A 24,725-nucleotide genomic window follows, 5' to 3' on the forward strand; every position below is an offset into this window, starting at 1 on the left:
ATGCTGCGGATATCCTTGGCCTGGTCTCATACAGATTGGGAGTTGTTCCACTCCGTAACCATTAGTGATGGCTTTGGGCTGAAGTGTTCACCATCCCCTCGCCCCACAATTACTAAGTTGAAGCCCTAACTCTCTTATCTCAGAATGCATTTGAAGATAAAGTCTTTATAGAGTTAATTAAGTTAAAATGGGGTCAACAGAACAGACCCAACCCAAGTGACTGGTATCTTTACTAGAAGTGGAAATTTGGACAAAGTTGTGGACAGCAAGAAGGCCATGTGAAGACAGAGGGAGAAGACAGCTATCTACAAGCTGAGGAGAGAGGACTGAAATAGAGTCTTCCCTCATGATCCTGAAAAGGGAACAACTCTGGTGACACACTGACCTCAGAATTCAAGCCTCCCAACTGAGAAAATAAATTTCTGTTGTTCAAGCCACCCAGTATGCAAGACTGCTTTGGCAGCCCCAGGAAATTCCTACAGGTCTTAATGCCCTTTTAGTGTTTTCCAAATTAAGAAAGGCCTTTCCATTCTGTGAGTTCTGTATTAGAAATGGATATTGCGTTTCTCAAAATATTTCTATCATGGAAAAAAGACCCATCACATAAAACTCATCCTGACAACAATTGCCAAGTGTATATTACAATATTATTAATCACATGCATGTTGTCCTGCAACAGAGCCTTAGAATCACCCCAAATCAGCCCACATGACCGAAGCTTCTACACACACCAAACAATTCCCCATCAATCCCCACCCCCAGCCTTGGCCTCCACCATTTATCTTCGTTCCTATGAGTTTGACTACTTTAGGGTTCTCATATAAGTGGAATCATGTAGTATTTGTCATTTTGTAACTGGTTCATTTCATTTAGCATGGTGCTCTCAAATTCACACATGTTGTAGCATATGACGGGATTTCCTTCTCTTTTAAGACAAATAATATTCCATTGTATGAACACATCACATTTTCTTTATTCTTTCATCCAGCAATGTACATTTAGGTCATTTCCATCTCTTGGATATTGTAAATACTGCTGCAGTGCATTTTCTCAAATGTTTTCCTGGCACTCAGTGAGATTGAAAAAAATATTCTTATATACATCATCTAATGTAACAAAGTACCTTTCTAAATTTCTAAAGTTTAAATATTTGCTACTCTTCAAATAAATCTTGCCTCATTGTAATTTGTGTTGATATCAATTCATTAATAATTTAAGATTTTTTCACCAAATATTTTTCCATAATGGCTCTTTGTGGGGTTCAGGAAGTTTGCATATGATATAAGGGTTTCCTAATTCTTATTTAGTAGTTTTCTAGTAAATCTTTAGGATAGGAAGTAGCTTCCTAGATGTGAGGCAGAGAGCAGAAAAATAATAAAGTGATTGCTATATACTTAACTATATCCAAAGAAAACTGTAGTTTTACTAAATCATTTTTACATACCCTTTGCTTGTTAGAATAGCACATATTGTTTTATTAATGAAAAAAGAATTCAATAAGCAATTTTATTTTTTTTAAGATTTTATTTATTTATTTGACAGAGAGAGATCACAGTAGACAGAGAGGCAGGCAGAGAGAGAGAAAGGGAAGCAGGCTCCCTGCTGAGCAGAGAGCCCGATGCGGGACTCGATCCCAGGACCCTGAGATCATGACCTGAGCCGAAGGCAGCAGCTTAACCCACTGAGCCACCCAGGCGCCCCAATAAGCAATTTTAAAATGAGACAATATCTATTAGATTTCAATGAAATATGAAACTTTTAGCAATATGCTGCTATCAGTTCCCTCATCTGTAAAATGTAGGTAGATAATAGCATCTTCCTTATAGATTTCCTGTGAAAATACTCTGTAGTGATATACATAACATGCTTATCATCATGTGCATTGGAAAGTAATGCTGTATTCATTTTTCCACAAGGATGATTATAGCTTTTTTTATGCTTGAAGACTGAAATTTTCAAAATATATTCTGTTGTTGCAAAGTGGATCACTTTTATGAATTCTTCTAACAGTTTGATGATCCCTTTGGAATACAAATTCAGGCTTCTATGCATGTATGTGTGTGTTTCTGTCTGTCTATATATCTATATCTTAAATAATACTTAGAGTCTTACAATGAAAATCTATCCTCCTCACTTCTGACTCTCAGAAACAACTTGTTTATTGTAAATTATAACTCTGTATTTTTAAATTAGCCCCTTATACAGTGTTTTCATTTTTCAGCTTTTGACTTTTTCCAATAATTTTTCTGAAAAAAATTGCATGTAGTTCTCTTACATATCTTAAAACATAATTTCCCTTACCCAATATAATTAATTATGAGAAACCAATTTTGATGTTTATTGTTTTATTACATAAATGTTTAGCACCTTATGACATATGAATCTTATCTGTTGACACACCAGGTAGGATATGATGAAAACATTCTCTTTCTCATTTTTTGTCTTGACCTTTTAAATTGTGAACTTTTCTTTCTTTTCTTTTTTCCTATCAGTTCATCTCTGGTTTATCCCTCTCCACCAGAAATTTAAATCTCTTTTCTGTAGATTCAGGTGCATGGGACAGTTTATCAGTTCCAGGTTTTACTCGCCGACATCCCTTTTGGGATTGAGCATAAACATACGCATACATATACACCTATATCTAAAAGGATAGAGGAGGAAAGAATATTTACCTCTGGGCAAAGGACTGGGAAACAGTGCTGGGAGTGAGGATATTTTACTGACTCTGCATCTTTTTCAAAAGATTTTATTTATTTATTTGACAGAGAGAGAGAGAGCACAAGCAAGGGGAGTGGCAGGCAGAGGGAGAGGGATAAGCAGACCCCTTGCTGACCGGGGAACTCGACCTGGGGCTCCATCCCAGGACCCTAGATCATGACCTGAGCCGAAGGCAGACACTTAACTGACTGAACCACCCAGGCGCTCCTCTGTATCGTTTTTTAAAGTTTTCCTGTATGTGTAATCTATGAACTAGTACCCTCTCTGTCCCACCAAAATTTTTAAAAGAGCATTAGATCTCTAAGGCAAGTTGTAGAGCTATGTGCATACATAATCCATTTTTAAAGAAATTAAGACAGCAAACATGCACAAAAAAATAAAAGCCCTAACTACGTACAAGTCCTTCTTTAGGATTGTGTGAGGCTGTGTAAACGTGGAGGAAAGATTGCAGAAAATTTTCTTATGCATCCTGTTGCTAGTGCAGTCCAGAGGTACACGTGAAGCCCCGCCTCCAGCCGCGCCCCCGGAGCTGATTTCCTCCCACAGTCCCTCCCGCCAAGCTTATTTCGGCCACATTCTTGCCCCTGGAATTGGTCTCCGCCCGCCGTACCTCCCCTCGACTACGACCCCGCCCATTGCCACGCCCCAGAGCTTGTCACCGCCCACCTGCCCGCCCGCCCTCTCGCTGTTCCCGCCCACAGCCGCACCCCCCAGACCTGGTACTGCCCACAGCCCCGCCCCTTAGGGCTGGTCTCCGTTCCCGGTGCTAACCCTGCCCGGGGCGGTGGGTCCCTCCCTCACTGACCCAGAAATCCTGGCCGGCGGCGGCGATACGCGGCGGTCGACCCCGCCCGACCCAACTCAGATCCCCTAAACTTCCCTCTCCGCGGCGGCTCCACAGAGACCGGAACTGGGGCGCGAGGCGACCAGCCCGAGACCGGAAGCGGAAGCGTGGGGCGGTGCCGTGGAAGAAGCCTCGGGTGGTTGCTGCGTGGGGAGTGCGCTCTTCCCCGGGGGACCGGTTTCACGTGGTATGTTTGGCCTCGGGGCGAGGGGCCGGACTCGGAGCGCGGCGGGCGGTCCGGGGCTTCCGGTCGGCGCCCAGGGAGGGGCACGGGCCGCGACATTTCCAGGCACGGGCTCTGGCGTCCCCGCGTCCGTCTGTCCCCAGCCGGAGTCCCGTTTCCTCCCCTGGGCTGTTTCCTCAGGTCGGTCCCAAGCCGGTGTCTCCCGACTCCGGGCACTGCCCCCCCCCCCACCTCTGAGGGCTGGTTTTGCCCCCGCAGGCGACTTTGAGCAATGTCTGGAGGCATTGTTTTGGTTGTACTAATGGGGGTGTGGGGAGGCGCAGCTAGCTTCTAGCGGGCGGAGGCCGGGGTTGCAGCTCAGCGTCTTACGGTGCACGGAGCAGCACCCCTCCTCCAAAAGACGATGCCTAATCTGTAGTGCCGGGCTCGGGACTTCGTGCTGTAGGGCCCCCACACCTCTGAAATCCTGGGTCAGCCGTGGAAATTGTTTCAAAGTCAGCTGAGTCACTTACCGCCCCCTAAGTGACAAGCCCGGTTGAAAGTGTCTGGCATCTTTGAGCGCCTGGGTGGCTCAGTCGGTTAAGCGTCAGACCCCGGGGTTTCACTGGGGTCACAGGATCTCAGGGTCCTGGGATCCAGCAACCCTCTGGGCTCCTTGCTTCTCCCTCCCTCGCCCTCCCCTTCCGCTCCTCCTCCCCTCCTCTCTCGCAAATAAATAAATAAATAAAATCTTTTTTTTTTTTAATTAAAAAAACATAAAGTGTATATATAGTCACCATAAAATCTTTATCCAGCAAGATGAGTTGAGTAAGTCTGATGCACACACAGTATGATGCTGCTTTCTTCCACTTGGGGTGCAGATGGCTGGTCGGGAATCTGGTAAATCCAGTCACTGCCAAAATTTACACTTTAAATAAATGAAAAAAAAAAAAAAGACGGATGGGTGGTCTATTTATCCATGAACAATTACTCTCTATAAAAAGGCCTCAAAAACGATCTTTGTGTCTTTTTTTTTTTCCCCCCAGACAAGAAAAGCCTCTCTTGAACTCAAATTTGTGTTAAAACCAGCTTCAGGGTCCACCAGCCTCACTGATCTGTGGATTTTTGTGACCAGGTGAGGACCATGAGGAACTTGTAACAGGTTCCAGAAGCCTCCATTGTGCAGATGAGCTGTTGATGGGCTTCCCTGTGCTCAGGCTGTAAACACGAAGAGCTGCTAAGAGTGAGGGTATTTTTTTTTTTCTTTAAAGATTTTATTTATTTATTTGACAGACAGAGATCACAAGTAGGCAGAGAGAGAGGAGGAGGCAGGCTCCCCGCTGAGCAGAGAGCCAGATGCGGATGCGGGGCTCTATCCCAGGACCCTGGGATCATGACCTGAGCCAACCTCAGCCGAAGGCAGAGGCTTTAACCCACTGAGGTACCCAGATGCCCGAGTGAGGGTATCTTAAGAAAAATTATTTGTATGTTTGATGGATTATGTTCAAAGGAAAGATACTAAGGTGAGTGTGGTTATGTGTGTGGAAATAAGGCAATAAATACATTTATATGCAAACAAGGACACAGTAAACAAATATGTAAATCACTAAATGTAATGGTAGAGAAATACAGATTTTCTTGCATTCTGTCCTACTAAAAATTTCAGGATTTTATATGTAAGGATAAATATATAAAACTTTTACATGCATACGTAATATTACAAGTTCTCCCACTAAAGATTAGCAGGACTTCTCAGCAGCGTTCCCGAGACCCATTCAGTTTGAAATCTAAAGCCCTATAAATGCTCCACAAGGATTAAAAATATATGGACATCTGGGGGAAAAATTCTTTGAACTTCTTTCTGTTAGTAACAGAAATTTAAAATTGAATTGACCAGCAATGGATTTTTTTTTTCATAATCAGATTTAACATTATTTAGAGGAATACCCAACAACTTGTGTGTTGAAGGTAGGGCACTTGTTTCCACAGACTATCCTCTCTACCTTGCCTTCTGGCAGGAATTAACTTTTATTTCTTAAAAGTTTTCTGAAATAGAGGCGCCTGGGTGCCTAAATGGGTTAAGCATCTGCCTTCGGCTCAGGTCATGATCACAGGGTCCTGGGATTGAGCCCCACATCAGCTCTCCGCTCAGGCGGGAGTCTGCTTCTCCTTTTCCCTCTGTGATCTCTCTCACTTGTGCTCTCTCTAAAATAAATAAATGAAATCTTTAAAAGAAAAAAAAACTTTTCTGAAATAACAGTCTGGTAATTGATGTTACAGAGGATCCTGTTAAGTAGTCTTCTGTTGTTGGGTTTTACTAATTCCATGTATGGGTGCACGTGTGTCCCAATTTTACTCTAGATTTCCTGTAATGTTTTGGAAGAGAGTGTTTATTTGTCATGCAATAGATATTCTTTGAGTGCACAGTTTATGGCGAGCAACCCTCCTTGTTTATTTGAAACTGAGAGGCTTACCAGGACACAGGACATTTAGTGTTCAAACCAGGACAGTTCTAGACAAACCAGCGTGGCTCATGCTCTCTGTGAGCCAGGCCCTGGGTCAGATAACAGAGACCTGGAGAGCCAGACTGACCTTGTTCTGCCTTCATGGAACTTAGATTCTAATAGGGAATTAGAATTAAATAGGGAATTAAAATTACTTAATTGTTTTAATTTAATTCTGTGTTTTTTTCAGTATTCCAAGATTTCGTTGTTTATGCACCACTCCCAGTGCTCCATGCAATCCATGCCCTCCTTAATACCCACCACCAGGCTCACCCAGCCCCCCCAAAACTCTCAATCAGTTTGTTTCTCAGAGTCCACAGTCTCTCATAGTTCGTGTCCTCCTCCGATTTCCCCCAATTCACTTTTCCTTTCCTTCTCCTAATGTCCTCCATGTTATTCCTTATGCTCCATGAGTAAGTGAAACCATATGATAATTGACTCTCTCTGCTTGACTTATTTCACTCAGCATAATCTCCTCCAGTCCCGTCTGTGTTGATACAAAAGTTGGGTATTCATCCTTTCTGATGGAGGCATAATACTCAATTGTGTATATGGACCATAACCTCTTTATCCATTTGTCTGTTGAAAAGCATCTTGGTTCTTTCCACAGTTTGGCGATTGTGGCCATTGCTGCTATGAACATTGGGGTACAGATGGCCCTTCTTTTCACTCCATCTGTATCTTTGGGGTAAATACCTAGTAGTGCAACTGCAGGGTCATAAGGAAGCTCTATTTTTAATTTTTTGAGGAATCTCCACACTGTTTTCCAAAGTGCTTACACCAACTTGCATTCCCACCAACTGTGTAAGAGGGTTCCACTTTCTCCACATCCTCTCCAACACTTGTTGTTTACTGTCTTGCTGATTTTGGCCCTTCTAACTGGTGTAAGGTGATACCTCACTGTGGTTTTGATTTGAATTTCCCTGATGGCTAATGATGATGAACGTTTTTTCATGTGTTAGACATTTGTATGTCTTTGGAGAAGTGTCTGTTCATGTCTTATGCCCATTTTTTTTTACATGATTATCAGTTTTGGGGGTGTTGAGTTTGAAGAGTTCTTAATAGATCTTGGAAATCAGCCCTTTTTCTGTAGTATCATTTGCAAATATCTTCTCCCATTCCATGAGTTGCCTCTTCGTTTTGTTGACTATTTCTTTTGCTGTGCAAAAGCTTTTGATCCTGATGGAGTTCCAAAAGTCCACTTTTTTAATTTTACTTGTTTTTAAGATTTTATTTATTTATTAGAGAGAGCACAAGCAGGGTGACAGGCAGAGGGAGAAGCAGACTCACCACTGAGCAGGAAGCCCAGTGTGGGGCTCAATCCTGGAACTCCAGGATCATGACCTGAGCCGAAGGAGGACCCTTAACCGACTGAGCCACCCAGGCCCCCAGGAATTGTGATTTTAAACAACTCATGACAGGAGTGATGTGGGATCTTGGCACATAGAACTCAGTCGAGGGAACAGGGAGGCCTTGAGAAGGGCTGATATTGACCTTCAGGGCTGAGGCATAAAGACAACCCCAGAGCAGGAGAGAGCCTTGTGTCCTCCATGAGCTAGGAAGACCTGAATGGCTAAGCCGAGCCAGCAAAGTGGGGAGCACAGAGCAGGGCAGGCTGGACTAGGTCAGGTCTTAGATTGGACTCTGCTCTCAGGCTAGTAGAGGACATGGTAGCGATGTGAGCACTGGGAGGACGTGATTCACCTTTGGTCTGTGCATGTGGATTAAAATGGACTTCAGGATTCAGAAGGAAGACTTCAGACGCAAGACCGGGCATGGTAAGAGGAAGTGAAGGGATAAGGTGATGGTTCCCTAAGCCCGGATGGTGGTTGTGGAGTAGGAAAGAAGTGCGAAGAGGAGACCCGGGAGTTCAGAACTGAGAAATTGAAACGATGCTTTCATTCGTGCTTGCGTTTGTCAGATGGTACCGGGCCCTTCCTCTGCCCCCAGCTCCTGTCCATGCGAACCTGCAGGCCTCCCCCTCACCCAGGCCCATGCTTTCATCCTGCTTTGCCACTCATAGGCCCCCTCCTCCGCATCCTGGAAGAAGTCATGCCTGAGCAGTCCACGGCTTCCCTGTCTACTGCGGGAACCACGAGTCACCTGTAGCTATTTCAATGAAACCAATAAGAAACACAATCAGAATTTCATTTTTTTTTTTTTTTTCATTCGTCCTGGCCACATTTCAAGGGCTCAGTATCCACATGTGGCTGTAGCTACCAGCTGGACAGAGCAGAGTTAGAGGACATCTCTGGCATCCCAGAAAGTTCTGCTGGGCAGCACTGGCTCCAGGTGGCCCATCCTCTCCAACCTTCTTCCAGCATGGACATGCATCCGCTGCAGGCGTCACTGAATCTCTAAACTGAGCACAGACCCCTCTGCCCTCCTGTGACATGTCACCTGCCAGAAGACTCTGATGGGGTCCTCAGAACCTGAAAGTGCCCCAGGTATCTGTTTAGCCTGCTTTTCCTTAGGGGCTCCAGGAGCGGCTGGATCCCAGCCCTCTCATGGCTCATCTGTGACTGGGCTCTTCCAAAGTGCAGATCGGGTCTCTGGTGGGGAGAAAGGAGACACCCTGCCGCTGCAGAAGGGAAGGAGGCTCCACAGCAGTGGTCTGTGGCTGCTGGAACAAATGACCGGAGACTCGGACAGCAACACGGATTTCTTCTCCCATTCTGGAAGGCAGATCCTCAGTGGTCATCAGGGCTGCATTCCTTCCAGAGGCTCTAGGGGAGACTCCTTTCCTGTGTCTTTTCCATCTTGATGGGTCCGTAATCAAAGGAACGAGACTGATTGATACAATGCAAAAGTCAAGCAAAGCTTTATTTCATGCCAAGCATCAAGAATCAAACCAACCCGTCAGAGCTGCCTCTTAAAGAGAGGACCACCCCTCCCAGCCTTACCGGCTAACTTTTAAAGGGCAAGGGCCATGTGGTTGAGCCTGGCCACACACAGGTGACCGATGGGATTGCAACACACAGAGAAAGCTGCACAGTCATGCTCGGTCACACACAAGTGACCAACTGAATCACAATTTATTCTATAGTAGCTATTTGAACTAGCCTATCACCTTGGTCAGAATTGGCGCCCAAAAGGTGGGGCCCACATTCTTTGGTAGCTAGGGAGACAGTGTGTGCCCCCACTGATCAGATGTCTCCACCTGGCCTGACCCGCCCTTGTATTTGGGCTTTGTTACCTGGGACTGGTTTCCCGGACTTGCTTTTCAGGAAGTCCTGGGGCATGGGGGGTGAGGGGGAGATTATCAGTTTAAGTTTTACTGCATAAACAACAAAATTACTGTTTAATCGGATGGAATTGCTCTGGCTAAATAGGCCCTTACAATCTCATAGAGGTCACCTGCCTTCCTTGGCTTGTGGCTCCTGCCTCTGTCGTCAGGGCGGGGCGGTGTAGGTAGGTAGCAGCTTCCAGCCTCTTTCTCTGACTCCTGCTTCCATCATCCCAGCGCCTTCTCTGACCTGACCATCTTACCTCCCTCTTGTAAGGCCTCTTGTGATGACCTTGGGCTCACCCGTTTAATTCTGGATACTGTCCGCATCTCGGGAGCCTTACCTTAATCACAGCTCCACAATCCCTTGTGCGTGGAAGCTCACACGTTCACAGATTCTGAGGAGTGGAGTCTGGACACCTTTGGGACAGGGGGCGGTAATCTGTCCGCACAGGCCCAGGAGGCAAAGAGGCCCTGAACTCTCCCTCCACCCGGCCCAGACTCTTAGTGTCCCAGGTTCCCCTCCCTGCTCACACTCAGCAGCCTTTATTGCGTTGATCCGTTGGGTGCAGGGAGGGCACACAGACCTCAAGAAGCTCGGTTCTAGATAGTTACATTTGATTCCCGAACTCCAGGGAAAGGAGGCATTCGTTCCCTAGGAAACATCCCTTTTTATAGGGATGACACTGCTTTGAAACTTTTTTTTTTCACTTAATTTTAATTTAGTTTAAAATTTTTAAATTCACTTAATTCTAATTTAATTTTTTTTTCACTTAAACTTATTGGAGATGAGAATGTCTATCAATACCTAGAGATCATCTGTTTCTTTTTTGGCTGGGAGAGTTTCTTCATTCTGTGGGTAGTCCCTAGTTCATTGAGCTGCTTCCCTATTGATGGTCCTTTGATATTCTAAATAAGGCCGGGGTGTATCATCACACCCTTGACCTTTAGTATTTGTGTCCTTGTCCTTTAGTATTTGTGTATCCTGAGATAGGTTCCTAGATTGTGGTTGGCCCGGAAGGGGTAAATGTTGCCGCATTTTGCCTGCAGCTGGCAATTTTCCTTCCTTGGGAATTATGTCCAGCAGTGTATGAGCGTGCCTGTCCAGACAGGCTTGCCAAGAGGAGATGTGGTCCACTAGGTCTGTTGATCTGACAGGTTTAAAAAAAAAAAAAAAAAAAGTTATCTGTGTAGTTGCTGTGTGCATCTCTGTTATTAAAAGTAAGATAGGAGATCGGGGGAGGTTCCACCAAGGGTCATGTCCTTGAAATGGTAGTAGTGAAAACCAGAGGGTTCTGGGCTGAGGAGGAGGTGGGATGCGAGGAAATGAGTCAGAGCGAGCCCCTGTGCCTGGGATCAGAGAGCGAGGGGCTGGGTAGTAAAAGAGAGAAAACGGAAGATAGATTGATTTCACTACTGAAAAACACTGCATCGGGTTTCCACGGTGTAAGAAAGGGTCCAGTAGAGTGGTAGGGCCGGAAGGGCAGGACAGGCATGAGACAGTCCGTTGTGCGCAGCTCCTCGAACAGCAGGCGGGACAGAGCCCAGAACAGAGCCGCAGACCCTGACCTGATACCGAACGGGGGCAGCTCGAGTCTGGAACAGGAGGGAGGGCAGGAACCGTGGTGCATGTGGCCGCTGGAGAGGGGGGGTGTGCTACGTGGGCAGGTAGAGTTCCTCCCGTGAATGTTACTCTGAGAAGTAAGAGGCAGGACCAGCTGCTGCAAGCGAGGGTGTGTTTCTTATCTGTTGTCCCCCGACAGATTGTCCCAAATCTCAGCGACTGAAGACAATAATGATCATGTGGCATCTCTCATGGTTTTTGTGGTTCAGGAATTCAGAACAGCTCAGCTAGAAGGTTCTAGCTCAGGGACTTGATGAGTTGCCGGCGGGATGTCCACTGGGGCTGCAGCAATCTGAAGTCTTGCCGGGCGCTGAGGGTTCTCTGCCAAGGCAGTTGGCTTCCAGGCCGGCACACCGGTGCTGCTGTCGGAGGGAAGCCTCAGTTCCTCTCCGAGTCACCTCCTGGGTACTCTTGTCACGCGGATCAGCCTCACGCAGGTGGGTGTGGACACCAGGAGGCTTGGGTCACCGAGGACCATTTAGGAAGCTGGTTCCTCTGGAGGGAAGAAGGGAGGGCATGTGGGGCGTAATGAGATGGGAGCAGGTGGGCGGGTAGGGAGCTGCACGGCCGTACAGGGTGCCGCGCAGGGTCAGGGGCTCTGCGTGTTTGTGACCGTGTTGCCCTAGAGGTGGCAGCACGACAGAGCAGGCAGAGGTTTGGAATCACGCCTGGTGGGAGCACTGCTGGGCAGGCGTGAGGGTGGGCGGAGAGATGAGATCCGTGAGATCCAAGCGGGGGAAGCAGGAAGGGAGGACAGGGCTTGCCTGAGGAGCAGGAGAGTGGCTGGACCGAGTCCTTTGTGTGGTAGAGAGACGCGGAGTGAACAAGGGCACGTCTGGGAGGCGAAGGAAGGTGCGGCCGGCGAGGATGGGGGAACCTCGCAACGCAGTGAGAGTTATCCGCTTGCCCTCTGACGTCCTACCCAGCGAGGGTCATCCGCTCGCCCTCTGACGTCATCTGACGGTGGTGGGACTGGCGGGGGAAGGACTGATGGGAGGCAGGTGCCAGCGTGTCCAGCTGGTAAAGGGTCGCAGCTGGGGCTGTGTGTGCGACAAGCACTTGGATGGGAAGAACGTGCCCTGAGACTCGGTGAGCCTGAGGATTCCATGGGGGCGGCGCAGGCCCATGATGGTCGTACCGGTTAGGACAAGAGGACAAGTTCTGCCTTCACATGCCCTGCGTTCATCCCCTTCTGAGCAAAGTAAAGACCCGGGACTGGAGACCCCACGTGCGCTTCCAAGGAGGACACGGTGGGCAGGCTGCGACAGGTCCGTCCTCGGTAGCCTGGGGAGGGAGAGAGGCTGTGAAGGCTCCTGTTTCCCCGTTTCTTCCAGAACCTGGCCTGCGTGCGCAGTGGGGACGAGAGGAGGAGCGTCCGGGTTCTCTGTCTGAGTCACAGGATGGAGGCTGTGGTTCTGTCCCCCACTTGTGGTAAGCTCGGGGGTCCCCAGAGTCCAAGCATTAAAGGCCCGTGCACCACAGAGCGGGAATCACAGGGGCCCCATGTGGTTCTTGGGATTTCGGGTGTTGCTGGTTTGGGCGACTGTGAAGATGTCACCTGTGTGGTGAATATGGGAGTTTTTGAATTATGCCTCAAATTCTTTCTGTAAACTTGATAAAATAACAGTGCTGGCCCTTGAACTTCAGTTTCCTCCACTGTGAAATGAGAACTCTCGCCTTTTCCTCCAGTGCAGTAAGAGTCTTGGCCTTGGTGAGACAGGGCTCTGCTCTGCCTCCTGTGAAAGCTGTGTGTGCATGCGTGTGCATGTGCGTGTGTGTGTGTGTGTTGGGGTATGGTCAGTTACAGGTAGGTGGGCAAGCCCCCACACAGGTGAGTGCTAGAATACAGAGCCATCCCGACCTCCTCGGATTCATTTCTCTTTCTCCAGCTCAGCCTTCCCTGTTCTCAGCCTCTCCTCAAAAAGGATGCACAAAGGAGGAAGGGTCGGTGCATGGCTTCCTGACAAGCTGGTTACCGGTGAGTCACATACTCCTTTTTCCAGATCATCATTCCCTTGATCAGCGGTCGGATTATCTCTCAGTGACCTGGAGCCCCACAGCCAAACCAGGCCTCGGACAGCGCAGGGTCTCCGGGCATCTGATGGGGATGAGGGGCTGCCCAGCCAGCGGCCGTGTTTGTCAACATTTTCTACGCGGCAAAGCTTCCTCCACGGTCACTGGCTACGTCCTGTTCCACTGAGAATTTTAAGGGGAAGGTAAACTCAAGTGTCCTAGACTCAAGTGATTAATGGTGGCGGTGAGGAAATCACTCATTCATTTACCAAGTATTTCTCTGGCATCTGCCACGTCCCAGGCCTATGCTTAACCCCGAGACTGAGGGAGATAAGACTGCAGGATTTCACAGTCTCCCGGGAATAAGGGACTCACCTATGTGTTAGAGGTACATTTCACCTTGGCAGTGAGCGTCAGTAGACAGGAGAGGAGCACTGCAGGCTGAGCCCAGAAGCAGTGGAGAGCACAGCTCAGAACCCTGCCCGTGTATCTTAAGCTTGGGGTTCCCCGTTTCTGTTCCTGTCCCCTTATCAACTTGGTGGGGGAAGTTCTTGGCTAAGCCTCGATTCTTGTGATGGCTCAGGACTTGGTGACCTTCGAGGATGTGGCCGTGGAGTTCACGCAGGAGGAGTGGGCACTGCTGGACCCCTCTCAGAGAACACTGTACAGAGACGTGATGCGGGAGAACTGCAGGAACCTGGCATCCCTGGGTAAGCCCCGCCTCAGCCCTGCATTTATTGAATGACTCAGGTGACAAGACTTCCTTTTGTCCTTTTTTTTTTTTTAATTGTCATAACATTCCCATACCATAAAATTCACCATTGTAACTATTCTAAAGTGTACCGCGCAGCAGCTTTTGCTGCATTGGCATTGCCCTGCAGCTAGAACACTGTCCAAATGGGGAACAGTGTCAGCCCCTCTCAGCCCCGCCCCCGGAAGTGCTTAGTACCCGGTACCTTTCCCCCTGCCCCCCCTCCGGCAGCCACTAGTTTGCCTCCTGTTTCTGTGGCCGCGCCTGTTGAGAACAGTTCATTTCATCGTATTCCCCAAGATCTGATCTCTTTTGTCTGGCTTCTTGCTTTCGGCAGCATAGTCGTTCAAGGTCCAGCTATGGCATGGCCTGTACCAGCTCATTATTCCTCATCGTGTCTGAATCACATGCACATTTTTAAAATTCATTCATTGGTTGATAAGCATTTGGTGGTTTCACACTGACCAGCTGTTGCAAACAGCGCTGCTGTGAATATTTGTGTCCAGGCTGTCCTTTCCACGTGTTTCTGCTTTTGCTGGGTACGGGTCTGGGAGGGGAAGGCTGCATCATGCGTTACCATGTTTAGCCTTTTGGGGAGCTGCGCACCATTTTCCATGGCACCTGCGCGGAGGTGTGAGGGCTCTCGTTTCCCTGCATCCCCCCAACATTTGTTTTTCCGGGGGTGGCCATCCTCATGGTTGCGAAGGGGGATTCCGTGGTGGTTTTGATTTGCATTGCCCTCATCACCAATGACTTGAGCACTTTTTCACGAAGTAGTCGGCGGTTTGTAGGTCTTCTGTGGAGAAGTGTCTGCTCAAGCCCATTTGAAATTCGGTTGTTTATCTTTTGTTCTTGGACTATAAAGATTGGTCATATATCGTGAACGCTGATTCCTTATCCAAAATATGATTCGGAAATAATTTCTCCCATGTGGTGGTGTGTCTTGATTTTATTTGTGTCCTTTGACACACCAGAGTTCTTCATAGTTAAGTCTGTTTCTGGGTTTCTGTGTCTCTTCCCCTCCGCCGTTGCTTGTTCGTTTTGTTTCTTAAATTCCACATATGAGTGAAATCATATTTTTCCAAAGAAATCCAGATGGCCAACAAACACATGAAAAAGTGCTCAGCATCACTCAGCATCAGGGAAACACACATCAAAACCACAGTGAGGTACCACCGCACTTTCCTTGTCAGAATGGCGAAAATCAATAACACAAGAAACAGGTGTTTGTGAGGATATGGAGAAAGGGGAACCATCTTGCTCTGTTGGTGGGAAGGCTAACTGGTATACCCACTCTGGAAAACAGGGTGGAGATTCCTCAAAAAGTTAAAAACAGAGCTACCCTATCAACAGTATATATCCAGAGGGTACGAAATTTCTGGTTCAGAGGGACACCTGTACCCCAGTGCTTATAGCAGCAATGTCCACTTCTGTAGGAGACTGTTTTTTCCCCCATTGAATTGTTTTTTGACAATTGAAATGACCACAGACATATGGGTTTATGCTCACTCAATCCTGTTCTGTTAATCTCTGTGTCTCCTTGTGCTGGTGCTGTGGCGTGTCTAGTACTCCAGCTTTGACCTAAGTTTTGATGTCAGGAATTGTGAGAATTCCTATTTTGTTCCTTTTCAAGACTCCTCTATTTGAGATCCTTGGAAAATCCACATGAATTTTAGGGTCAACTTTGTCCATTTATTCAAGTAAGAGCTGTTGGAGTTTTGGTGCTGATTGTGCTGAATCAGTATATCACTTTGGTAAGTATTGTCACCTTAACAGTATCAAGTTTTCCAAGACACATCTTTCTGTCACTGATTTTTTTATTTGATTCTATTATATTCAGAGAAAATACTTTCTATGATTTCACTGCTTTTAAATTTATTCAGTCTCATTTTATGGCCTAACATATGGTCTGTCTGATCAGGAGGTTCCATATGTATATGGATGAAAGTGTATTCTGTGGTGGAGCGGAATATTTTATATGTCTGTTAGGTCTGGTGAGTTTGTAGGATTGTTTAAGTCCTCCTTTTCCTTGTTAACCTTCTAACTAGTTGTTCTACCCATTGTTCAAAGTGGGATGTTCAAGTCTGCAACTATTATAGAACTCTCCATCTTTCTCCCTTCAGTTATGTCAGTTTGAAATCTAGTACTGTAGAATTCTGTTTTTATTAGTCTGTAATTGCTACATCTTCTGGATGAATTACCTTTTTATCATTAAAGAATATCTTTGTGTCTCATAACAGTTTTTATCTTAAAGTCTGTTTTGCCTGAAATTAATGTAGCTACATTATCTTTTGGTTGCTCTCTGCTTGGAATATATCTTTCCATCCGTTGACTTTCAACCTCTTAGTGTGTTTGGATGTAAATTGAGTCTTTCATGGATAACATATAATTGGATATTTCTTATCTGTTCTGCCAAAATCTGCCTTTTATTTGGACAGATTAATCCATCTACATTTAAGATAGTTACTGATAAAGACCCACATACGCCATTTTGCTATTTTCTACATGTCTTATACCATTTTTGTTCCTTAGTTCTTTCATTATTATTTTTGTGTTAGATGTTTTCTAGGGGACCATTTGGATGTCCTGTCATTTTTTTGTGTGTTTTAGTTAATTTTTTTTCATAGTTGTCCTGCGGAACTGCAATTAACATTTTAACTTACAGCAGTCTGTTTTGGTTTAGTACCAACTTTGTGTCAACAGCATACAAAATTTTTGCTCTTGTATTGGTGTTTGCACACAAACACTCCCTTTATATTGCTTTGTCACAAATTGCATGTTTATGCCTTCTGTGCCAATTAACATAGATTCATAATTATGGGCTTAGGCATTTCTCTTGTAAGTCATGTAAGAAAAAGAAGAGAATCTCAAACCAAAAATATAATTATTCTTGGTTTACGTATTTTCATTTATCCGATTCTCTGTTTCTTTGTGTGATTTGAGTTAATACCCATTATCCTTTCATTTCAGCCTGAAAGCCTCCCATTAGCATTTCTTGTAGGATAGACGTGCTAGTAATCTCTGTGTCTCAGTTTAGCCTACTTGAGGTTTCTTAAACTTCTTGGTTGTGTCCATTTGTGTTTTTCATCAGTTTTTTTGGAAGTTTTTGGCCATTATTTCTTCAAATATTCTTTCTACCTCATTCTCTTCTCCACTTAAGGAACTCCCATGATGTGTCTGTTGGTATGTTTGATGGTATTCACAGGTCTTTAGGGCTCTGTTCAAGTTTTTTGTTTTGGGTGTTTTATTTTTTTTTTTCATTTTTTTTCTTTCTCTTCTTCCATTGAGGTAATAGAAATTGTCCTGTCTTCATGCTTATGGAGTCTTTCTTCTTCCTGCCAATATCTGCCGCTCAACAGCTCTTCTGACTTTCTTTCATTTTAGTTTTTGTACTTTTCAACTCCAAAATTTCTATGTAGGTTCTTTTTGTAATTTCTGTTTCTTTAACATGTGTTCTATTTTATGAGAATTCATCTTTATGGTTTCCTTTATTCTTTATACACAGTTTTCTTTTCGTCTTTGAGCATACTTTAAAATAGTTGATTTCAATTCCTTGACTACTAAGTCTAACGGCTGGGCTTCCTCAGAGGGGAATTTTTTTTTTTTTTTTCCCTGTAATGGGCCACACTTTTATTTCTTTTCCTGCCTCAAAATATTGTTGTTGCAAAATGGACATTTGGAACATTATTGTATGGGAATTCTGGAATCAGGCTTTTCCCCATCACCAAAATTTGTTGTTGTTGCTTGTTGTATATATGTTTAATGATACTCCTGAACTAATTTTGTAATGTCCGTACTTGTCATGTGTAGTCCCAGAAAACTATTTTGTTAACTTCATGGTTAAAGATTTTTTTAAAGGCTTGGAACAAAAAGTAAAAACCTATTGTCTCTGCAGATGTGTTCCATGTGTGTGTTTGGGAACATACCTTCACATCAGCAGGCAGTTTACAACTCTGCCATAATCTTCACTTTCTGCTTGTGCAGAACTTAAAGATCAGCCAAAGCTGAGGACTTAGTGCTGTTTCAGGTCTTTTCTGAGCATGTGCCCAATCCTAGCCTTCTAGATTCAAAGAAATGGGAGGGCAACTTTTTTGGGGGGGAGGGGCAACTTTTAAAAATTCCCCAGAACATCTTATTCCATATTTTTCCTCCCAAGTTTCTTGGACAGTCTTTTGTTTTCCTATGATATATTTATCATAGGCCTCAGGCAGTGGTGGCTAATATATTTTCCTTGAAATGTATTCAGTACATCCCCACTGAGTACCCAGCTCAGCCCTTGGAGAATTCGAGATTAGATAAATAAAGTCAAGCCCTTGGAGCCAAACCTTCAGAAAGATCAAAACAACCACAGAACTTTGGAATAAGATCCATCCTGCTCCCTCTGGTACTAGGAATGTGGGCTCTCATCTTCAAGGTTGCAGCCAAAGCAGGGAATAGAGGATGAGACAGGGGTCAGTGAAAATGTCAGCTGGTTGTTGTCCTTGAGTAAACAATTTCCAAGTTGCTATGAACTTTTGATAAGTTTCCAAAGTTCTGATAAAGTTGATTCTGATGGCTTTCCCCAGGTTATTCTTTAGAGTTCGGGACTGTTGGTTCAGTATCCCTCAGTTTTCACTATTGTCTCTTCTCACCAGTCTTTCTGAAGCACTTCTGTGCCCCTGGGTCTATGCTGGGGTTAGGAATACAGTGATGAATGAGACAGATGTGGTCCCCGCCCTCATGGCACTTTCTGTCTGATGCCTTCCCTGTGAACTGAATAGCTGTTCCTTACTCTGACTTTACATTCTCCATGGTTAAAAGTTTTGGGGCTTCTAAAGTATGTATGTAAACTTAGACATGGACTTTGGGACAGTGTATGTCCTGTCACTTGGGTATTGGGTGTGCTTGAATTTTTATTTCTTGGGAGTTACTATATTCATTACAATTTATGTGTAGTTATTCCACTGCTGCAAAAGCCATACTTGATCATCTTCAGAATTGTTGGCTCCAGTTTCATGGGGTTGCTTGTCACCTGTACAGTCACCCAACATCTTCTGTCTTTTCTCTGTGAATAGGGTATCACGTTGATAAACCCAGTCTGATCTCCCAATTGGAACAAGAAGCCAAGGTGGTGACAGAGGAGCGGGGAGTTCTCCCAGGCACCTGTCCAGGTGAGCATCAGGTGGACGGGTGGATATGAGTCATTTTGAGGAATAGCTCTGGTCAGTGATTTGGGGCATGGGAGTATTAACGTTTGGGAAACGTCAAACAGGGAAGTTTATACAGTGTCTTTTTCTCTGACAAAGATGGTCAAGAACATTTGGTATGAGCTTCCTTGTGTACATTCTTTCTTTCTTTTTTGCCTTTTGTTAAGTATCTCATACATTACCTTGGAGTCAGAGGCAGGGGGGAAAAAGACATTTCTTTTCATTTTTTTTAATTAAAGTGTAATTGCATACAATGTCACATTAGTTTCAGGTGTACAGTGTCATGATTTGACAAGTTTCTTAAGTTGTACTATGCTCACCAGAGGTATAGCTACCATCTGTCACCATACAATGCTATAATAGTCCTTTTCCTTTTTAAATAAATCTCATATGAGCACTTTGTTCAATGCCTTCCTACTTTGCATTCCTGATAATCCCTTCTTCTTAAATCTCTGATTAGTCTTAATCCTTTTAGAATCATTTTTTGAATATCTACAATTTTCATACTCCTTGCGCTTTCATGGCAAAATGCTGATCCCTGAGAGTCTGCATTTACTCATATGTGCACTTTACTATTTCTTTTCTCCATCAACTTAAATTTCTTTTCTTTTTTTTTTTTTTTTTTTTTTTCCCCAGATTTGGAGACAGTACTTAAAGCCAAATGGTTAACTCCCAAGAAGCATGATTTTAGAAAAGAACATTCCAGTGGTATAAAAGCGGTAAGATTAATATGGCTGATTTCTGGATTTTTTTCCACAGTAGGAGAATAAGTTAGAAAAGTTGCAAAGTAAACAGAGTCATTAAAGGAAAGTCATATACACCATGGGAAATTGTGTCTCTGGAGAGATTCTGTGAAAAGCTGTGAATTTGGGGAAAACTATAAGTTGGCTCCAAACTTGTTTCATCACTGGGAGTTTCCACAAGTAAATATTTTCTTAAATGTGACCAGAATATTGGCTGTTGAAATACAAAGTGGTTGGGGCGCCTGGGTGGCTCAGTGGGTTAAAGGCTCTGCCTTCAGCTCAGGTCATGATCCCAGGGTCCTGGGATCCAGCCCCACATTGGGCTCTCTGCTCAGCAGGGAGCCTGCTTCTACCTCTCTCTCTATTTGCCTGCCTCTCTGCCTACTTATGATCTCTGCCTGTCAAATAAATAAATAAAATCCTTAAAAAAAAAAAAAAGAAATGCAAAGTGGTTTATCAGAGTTTATCAGAAGATGCTCTGTGAATAATGATAAGGAATTGTGGCAAAGCATCCATCTTTTATAACTTCTAAAAGCTCAGACCGGGCAGAAGTCATATATAAGCACTGAAAATAGCCAAAACATCAATTGTAATAATATAACAGAATTCCTGGGAAAGAGAGTTCGTATGCATAAAAATTCATTGAATATTAAAAATACTATAAATTATAGTTATGATTCATCTCTCAATTAACAGGAAAGAAATCATCTTGGAGTGAAACTCAACGAATGTAACCAGTGCTTTAAAGTCTTCAGCACAAAATCTAACCTCACTCAGCACAAGAGAATTCATACTGGAGAAAAACCCTATGACTGTAATCAGTGTGGCAAATCCTTCAGCAGTCGATCTTACCTTACTATTCATAAAAGAATACATAATGGAGAGAAACCCTATGAATGCAATGACTGTGGGAAAGCCTTCAATGATCCCTCTTCCCTTAGACTGCATGTGAGAATTCACACTGGAGAAAAACCCTATGAATGTAATCAGTGTTTCCATGTTTTTCGCACTAGTTGCAATCTCAAAAGCCACAAGAGAATTCATACAAGAGAGAATCACCATGAATGTAATCAGTGTGGCAAGGCCTTCAGCACAAGGTCCTCCCTTACTGGGCACAATAGTATTCATACAGGGGAGAAACCTTATGAGTGCCACAATTGTGGGAAGACCTTTAGAAAGAGCTCATATCTGACACAGCATATGAGAACTCATACTGGAGAAAAACCCTATGAGTGTAATCAGTGTGGAAAATCCTTCAGTAGTAGCTTTTCTCTTACTGTGCACAAGAGAATTCATACTGGGGAGAAACCCTATGAATGCAGTAACTGTGGGAAAGCATTTAATAATCTCTCAGCTGTTAAGAAACACGTGAGAACTCACACTGGAGAAAAACCCTATGAATGTAATCATTGTGGAAAATCTTTCACCACTAACTCTTACCTTTCTGTGCACAAGAGAATACATAATAGGTGGATATGAATACAATAACTAGGAAAGCATTCATTGATTTCTTAATTCTCAGACAACTGATGGGAACTCACTAGATGTATGAGTTAGCTGTTGCTACATAACAAATTTCCCTCCGAAGCACAGTGGCTTCAGACAACATACGTTAATTATCTCACAGTTTCTGTAGGTCAGGGATTTGGAAATGGCTTAGCTACGTAGTTCTGGCTCAGGAGCTGTCATGAGGTGAGGCCAAGATGTGAGCTGGAGCAACGCTCATCTGAGTCTTTACTGCTGAAGAATCTTCTTCCAAGATGGCTAGCTCACATGTCTGGCACATTAAGGCCAGTTGTTGGCAGGGAACCTTCATTACCTCACTCTCCACAGGGCTATAAGTATCTTCATTATGTAGCAGCAGGTTCCTCCCAAAGCATTTGATCTATGGGAGCGCTAATGCAGAAGCCACATTGTCTTTTTTGACCTAGCCTCGGAAGAACCTGTTATCACTTCTTCCAGACTGTATTGCTCACACAGTGTGGGAAGAAACTACACAGGGTATGTATAGTAGCAGATCATAAGGAACCATCTGAGAAGCTTGCCATGAAATCAGTGAAGAAAAGCCTTTAGCGGACTCTCGTTCTTTTAACCTAGTCTATATGAAGTAGCCTTTAATAAGTCGTGTTAATTCACTCTGGAGAGAAACATCATGCGTGCAATCTTTGTGGTAAGCTTGCAACTCAGACTCACCCCAGCGTCCACAAAAGATTACTTATGGGGAGAAACCTGAAGAAGACAAAAGCTGTAGGAAAGCCTTTGTGATATTTCTAGGGAGTCGTGCGACAGTTCAGACTAAGAAAACCTTAAGATCATCAGAATGCAGAAACCTTCACGGACTCCCATCACTGAGAGCCCATGTGAGAAATCACTACCAAGGAATATTCGTAGAAAGAATGTGGAAAACCCTTCAGCACAAGTGTTCGCATTACCGAGCAAAAGATGGGGAGAGATTCTGAACACAGTTACTGTGGGAAAGCCTTGAATGTCCTCTCAGTTTCTAAGAAGCATGAGGATTTATCCCGGAGAGAGAGTCCTGTTGAACGTCATCAGTCCGGAAAAGTCATTTTTCCACATTCCTTAGGAAGCTGAGAATTCCCTGCAGACACTTGTGAATATAAAGATCAAGGGGATGCCTTGACTAATACCTCCTACATTAGGAAAAATACCAAGTTTTTTCTGGATGCAAAAGTTGTGAGTGTATTAATTTTGAAAAATCTTTTAGTGATTCTTTGTTGATTTGTGAGAACCTACATTGGAGGCAAACCCTAGAAAAGTAGTCAGTCTGAGGATGCCTCAGCTCTTAACTGAGTGGCCACAAAATAAACTGGGTTTGGAAAGAATAGTGAGTGTGGGATTGCCATCCTCCTCAGTGTCTCATCCTAAGATTGGGCCACTCATTCGTTAGTTTTTAGTCTTTTGTTTTAGTATAAACATATATCTATAGCTGTACCCTAAAATAAACCTTAAGTTATGTCCCATAGTTTTGTATGTAATATGTTTGCTATAATTTACTCTTTAAAAATATTAGTACATAGCATATCCAGAAAGACATTTCTGAATATCTCCTGAGTAAATTCTTTACCGTAGTGGAAATTAAGCTATATTTACTGTGTACTTTAAATAGTTTAAAGGCGTTATTGTCAGGTAAGTGGAGTTGATGCTGATTCTTTTTTTACCTTTCTACCCTAGTATGGCAATTTGTTTAGCTTCTTTCCCAATGTCCATTGTCCCCTACTTACTTACTTTAAAAAATGTTTTTATTGTTGTTCAAGTTGTCAATGAGCAGGATTGAAAATAATCTGTAAGGCTTCTTTGAAGCCCAGAGGAGTATTGCCTTACTCTCCTGACCATAAGAAGTAGGTAGAAGTCACTGGGGAGAACATCATTTGGCTTGTTTGCCTCACCTGTATCCTGTTCATCTTACCCATTCTTTCTCTTGGAAATGGACTCCAGGCCAAGAGTTGGAAGAGCTATATTTTGATCATGATAACAAAAACCACAGTGCAGCAAAAAATTGCAATGATATGGGCATCTCCAAAACTTCTGATTGGCAGTATCTGCTCTGTACTGCTTGTTCCCAGACTTGTCCTTGTATGATTAAATCCCTCTAACTGGTTAAAGCCAAAGTCCTTTTTTTAGTTTGTTTTTGAGGTGATGTTCTGTTCCTGTCCAGCTAAATGCAATATCTAACTGGTAAGCCTCTTAGTTGGTCACATTTTATAAGTGTTTCATGTTTCTTTGAAAATAATGTTTATTCTCTAAGTTTTAGATGTAGAGTATGTACCCATAAACTCAAGCTAATTGTGTTTTCAGATATAGTATGTACTTTGAGATTTCTGTCCTCAAATTTATTTAGTGATAGATATGTTATTAAAGTCATCTGCTATGGGTTATGGATTAACACTTTTTTGTCATTTCTGTCATCTTTCTTAATGTATTTTGATGTACAAGTACATTCAGGATTAGGTTTTTTTCTTGTGAATTGTTCCTTATATTTGGATCATTTTTTATACTGGATTATTTCAGTACATTAATAAATGACTAAATATTTACATAGTCCTTCCTGTAGATGAGGCTCTCTTCTGAATGCCTTATGGATATTAGTACTCAATGTAAGCTTAAGGAAATATATACTGTTATTGTCCTCATTTTACAGTAGAGAAAACTAACATGGTAGTTTCCTGTTACTTGCCTGAGCTCCCTGGCTAGTAAATGGTGGAGCCCAGATTTGAACCCAGGCAGTCCATGTTCTTAACATGGTCTATCTAGTCTATCTATTGAGTATAATGTATATGTCAGGTACTGTTTAAGACACTCGCTCGCTCTCCCTCTTTCTCTCTCAAATCATTAAAAAAAAGTACCAGTTGCAACACCATGAAAAGCTGCTTTTGAGAGCTGTCTATAATCTGTTCTTCCTCTGAAAGTTTCTGCAGCCAAGATGCAGATACTAAGAGGACCAACCAGAATCCTGTGTGCATTTACTTTTAAGAAGCTAGTGTATCCAAGTGGCATTAAGTGTTGGGCCATAATGGTGACAGTGATATATTTCTCAGATTCTTTCAGGACTAAGTCACTCATTCCTCCAACTGGTGGAAGTGTTCTAATGGCTTGTCCTGCCATTCCCTCTGGAATTCTCTTGGGCCAAAGGAGGGCGCCAAACCTACGTTTATGTCCACCCTCAAGGGGCAACCCAATTCCAATGACTAGTTCATATAAGGCATGCAAATGCCTAATTCCTTTGCCTCAGTTTGTGACACCCCTGAAAGGCCACCCCAGATCGAGAACTATTATTTCTTCATCTGTAAAATAGAAACAATGAAATGCCTACTTTGTAGATTTGTATTAAGGATTCAGTTAGTTAACGTATATATGAGGCTTTTATGATTCTTCTGGTATATAGGAAACATTTTATTTTCTATTATAAGTTAATTAAAATTTACTGTAGGAATA

At 43.8% G+C, this 24,725-nt stretch overlaps 1 protein-coding gene across 3 annotated transcripts; it reads left to right on the forward strand.

The window, feature by feature from the left end:
• The first annotated feature begins 3,425 nt into the window (after positions 1-3,425).
• On the forward strand, positions 3,426-24,156 carry LOC309865867 (uncharacterized protein). 3 transcript variants are annotated; one of them, XM_082732809.1, is made up of 8 exons: positions 3,426-3,749; positions 4,772-4,860; positions 12,414-12,510; positions 12,969-13,057; positions 13,676-13,802; positions 18,898-18,993; positions 19,666-19,748; positions 20,469-24,156. In XM_082732809.1, the coding sequence occupies exons 3-8, from the start codon at positions 12,480-12,482 to the stop codon at positions 21,249-21,251; spliced, it is 1,209 nt and encodes a 402-aa protein (XP_082588935.1). In that variant the 5' UTR covers positions 3,426-3,749; positions 4,772-4,860; positions 12,414-12,479; the 3' UTR covers positions 21,252-24,156. The 3 variants fall into 3 exon arrangements, with proteins under 3 accessions (XP_082588935.1, XP_082588937.1, XP_082588936.1); XM_082732811.1 differs by lacking the exon at positions 4,772-4,860 and having other exon boundaries at positions 3,440-3,749; XM_082732810.1 differs by lacking the exons at positions 3,426-3,749; positions 4,772-4,860 and having other exon boundaries at positions 10,628-12,510; positions 20,469-23,843.
• The last annotated feature ends 569 nt before the right edge of the window (positions 24,157-24,725 follow it).

Source organism: Mustela nivalis, assembly GCF_964662115.1.
Source record: "Mustela nivalis genome assembly, chromosome: 1".
NCBI lineage: Eukaryota > Metazoa > Chordata > Mammalia > Carnivora > Mustelidae > Mustela > Mustela nivalis.